At 43.8% G+C, this 2,515-nt stretch overlaps 1 protein-coding gene across 1 annotated transcript in view; it reads right to left on the bottom strand.

Moving 5' to 3' along the window:
- Positions 1 to 2,007: 2,007 nt before the first annotated feature.
- Positions 2,008 to 2,515, bottom strand: part of NR2F2 (nuclear receptor subfamily 2, group F, member 2) — a 22,627-nt gene continuing 22,119 nt past the window's right edge. Inside the window, exon 6 of the mRNA XM_010572019.1 lies at positions 2,008 to 2,018. Coding sequence (XP_010570321.1) covers positions 2,015 to 2,018 — 4 coding nt within the window. The 3' untranslated portion in view covers positions 2,008 to 2,014. The remainder of the gene's footprint in view (positions 2,019 to 2,515) is intronic.

The raw sequence follows: 2,515 nt of genomic DNA, 5'->3' as shown, positions 1-2,515 counted from the left end.
CCACGTTATATCGTATATACAGGTCGGAAGGCGTGGGCTACGCATATGCGCAGCGGTGCGCGTAGGTTCGGCTCTGGCACTGGGCAGAAAGCTCACCCAGATGACTCTTTTTTTTTTTTTCTTAAAAGCAGAGGAAGATGATCGCCACGCCGTTATTTACAGTCACATAATTAAGCCAATATGATGGGTTTGAACCAAAACCCCAGACCCACTCGCGGTGGAGCGAGAGGGGCTGAAGCCAAGTTTATTGTCTATCATTTCAAGGTTGGGGGGGGTGAGTTTACGCGCTATTATTATTATTTCTGTGTGTCTGAGGCCACAAGCAAAGCATAAACCGAGGTGCTGGGTGTTTATTCCAGGCGATATGACAGTCTGGGTGCAAGGCAAGGAGGGACTGTGGGAGAGCTCAGGCGAGGGCTGAACCAGCCTCCCAAGCAGGGCTGAAACCCGTATTTTCTTCCAGGCTTACATGAGGGCTTACCGTTCGTTTCTTTTTATTTTCTGATTTTTTTTCCTGATTTTTCCTTTTTTTTTTTTTTTTTTTTTTAAAACAAACAGACACGCTTGGTTCATTTTATTTCCCGACACCGACATCCAGCCTCTGCACCTTAAGGTCCTTTAAGCGATAGGTCCGCGTTTACCTCCTCTGGATCAAATGCAAAACACACTTCAGCTTAAGGGCTGGAGAGAAATCTTCTCCGAAAGCAGAAGCTCTGCTGAGCAGCCTGGTGCTGCTGATTATATAGTGCAACTTGAAATGATCTCAGCCGGTGGAATATTAATCAAATCAATCAGGGTTGACAAATGAGAAATATTTGAGGGAAGGTGGTAATTTACAACTTTGTTATTAGTTAAGAATCTCCCGCCTTGTAAGAGTAATTAATAACTCTTGGATGGGAACAATTTGGAGACGGAAAGGAGACAGCGTCTTGAAATAAAACAGGATGAAGAGAGGGCTTGAGAAGTGAACTGCGCCTCCGTGAAAGAGAAATTGCGAATGATTTTGTAAAAGATGTCTACAGGGGCATTATATATATAACATGTATAGAATGTATACACACATATAAATATGGCATAATCAGCGAGAGGGCGAGGGAGGCTAGACAGGAGATAAGTACTGAAAAATAAATCAAAACATTGATTCTTGTGGTCACATCTCCCGTCCAAAGATTAGACGCAACGCTGGCTTTCAAAGTACTTCAAAGAAATGATACCCAATATGCAAAAGTGCAAGTCAGAAACCAAAGGAGTGACTCCAAACTGATTTGAGAAATTTATTTCCCCCCCTTCTCTCATTCACCCCCACACCTCTTCTCCAATGCCTGACAAATGTGAAGACCCCTTTTCTCCCCAACTCCCGCTCAGATGGGAAAACTCAATTGTCTGTAATGTTTATAGTGTTAACCCTACTTATCTGCAGAACCCTCCCCTCCCCACCCCTCCCTTTTCACTTTCCATAGACACACATTGATTATTAGACTGTATGGACCCCCCTCCTTTTCCACAACCCCACCCTCAACAACTGACCAAAATAATGTCTTGTTGGAAAACTATAAATCATTTTCGTGTTTGAATCCCTGAAGACTCTATTTAAGTAAATAGGCTTACTGTGAAACAATGCATAGATCCAAGTCCTTCTCCGGATTGCTTCCAAATGCTGCCATCTCCAAAACTTTTATTTACAAGAGAAGAAGAGGAAGAAGAAGAAGGGGAAGGAAAAAAAAAAAACAACCAACCACCAAAAAACTTTGGCAAACTTTATCTCTTCTTTATTATAAGCTTCAGCCTTGCCTTGCTAAGCCCCAGCCTGTTCTACAAAAGGTGGCTAGAGATTGAGATTTATTGGTTTCCAAATGAAAAGATTCATTCGATATAAGAGGTTAACTCAAAGTTCCTTAAACCGTGACTAGCATTGGCAAGGAGCTTTGCCTAGTCAGCACAAAGGCAGTTCAAAGAAACCTTTAAAAATACACACAGATATACATACACACAAACACACTCTCACACTTTAGCCTCAACTGCAATTTTCTTTTCATTTTTGTTTCTTTCTGCCATTACAAAGCCCTGAGCCCCTTTGTAGGTAGCTGGAGGGTTTTTTTTTTTTTCTCCAAGCTGAACTTTGCCATTTTGGTGTTGACCAACCCCCTTTTCTTTTGCAACCAGTGAATGAAAAGACTCAAGGAAAAAAAAAAAAAGATTAAGAAGTAAACGGGGTGAGCAAAAAAAAAAAAAAATCCTTCTAATTTATAGAGAGCAGAACAACGTTTTAAAAATAATACAACCCCCAAGAAAACCCCAAATCCATACAAAGGGGGGGAGGGGGTCAGGCAAGGTGACGGAGGGGAGAGAAAAGCAGCGAGCCCGCCCCATGCTGCTGGGGGGGCTTGAAGCGGGGTGCGAGGATTTGGGGGGCTGTCGTGACACATGTGTGTGTGCGTGTGCGTGTGCGTGTGCGTGTGTGTGTGTGCCCGCCCGGGAGCCGCACACAGCGGCAGCCGGGGGGGGCGGGGTGGGG

This window comes from Haliaeetus leucocephalus, unplaced genomic scaffold (genome assembly GCF_000737465.1).
Source record: "Haliaeetus leucocephalus isolate CR32 unplaced genomic scaffold, Haliaeetus_leucocephalus-4.0 Scaffold339, whole genome shotgun sequence".
In the NCBI taxonomy this organism is placed as follows: domain Eukaryota; kingdom Metazoa; phylum Chordata; class Aves; order Accipitriformes; family Accipitridae; genus Haliaeetus; species Haliaeetus leucocephalus.
Note: the sequence above shows the minus strand (reverse complement) of the source record. Positions and strands in the feature narration are given on the sequence as shown.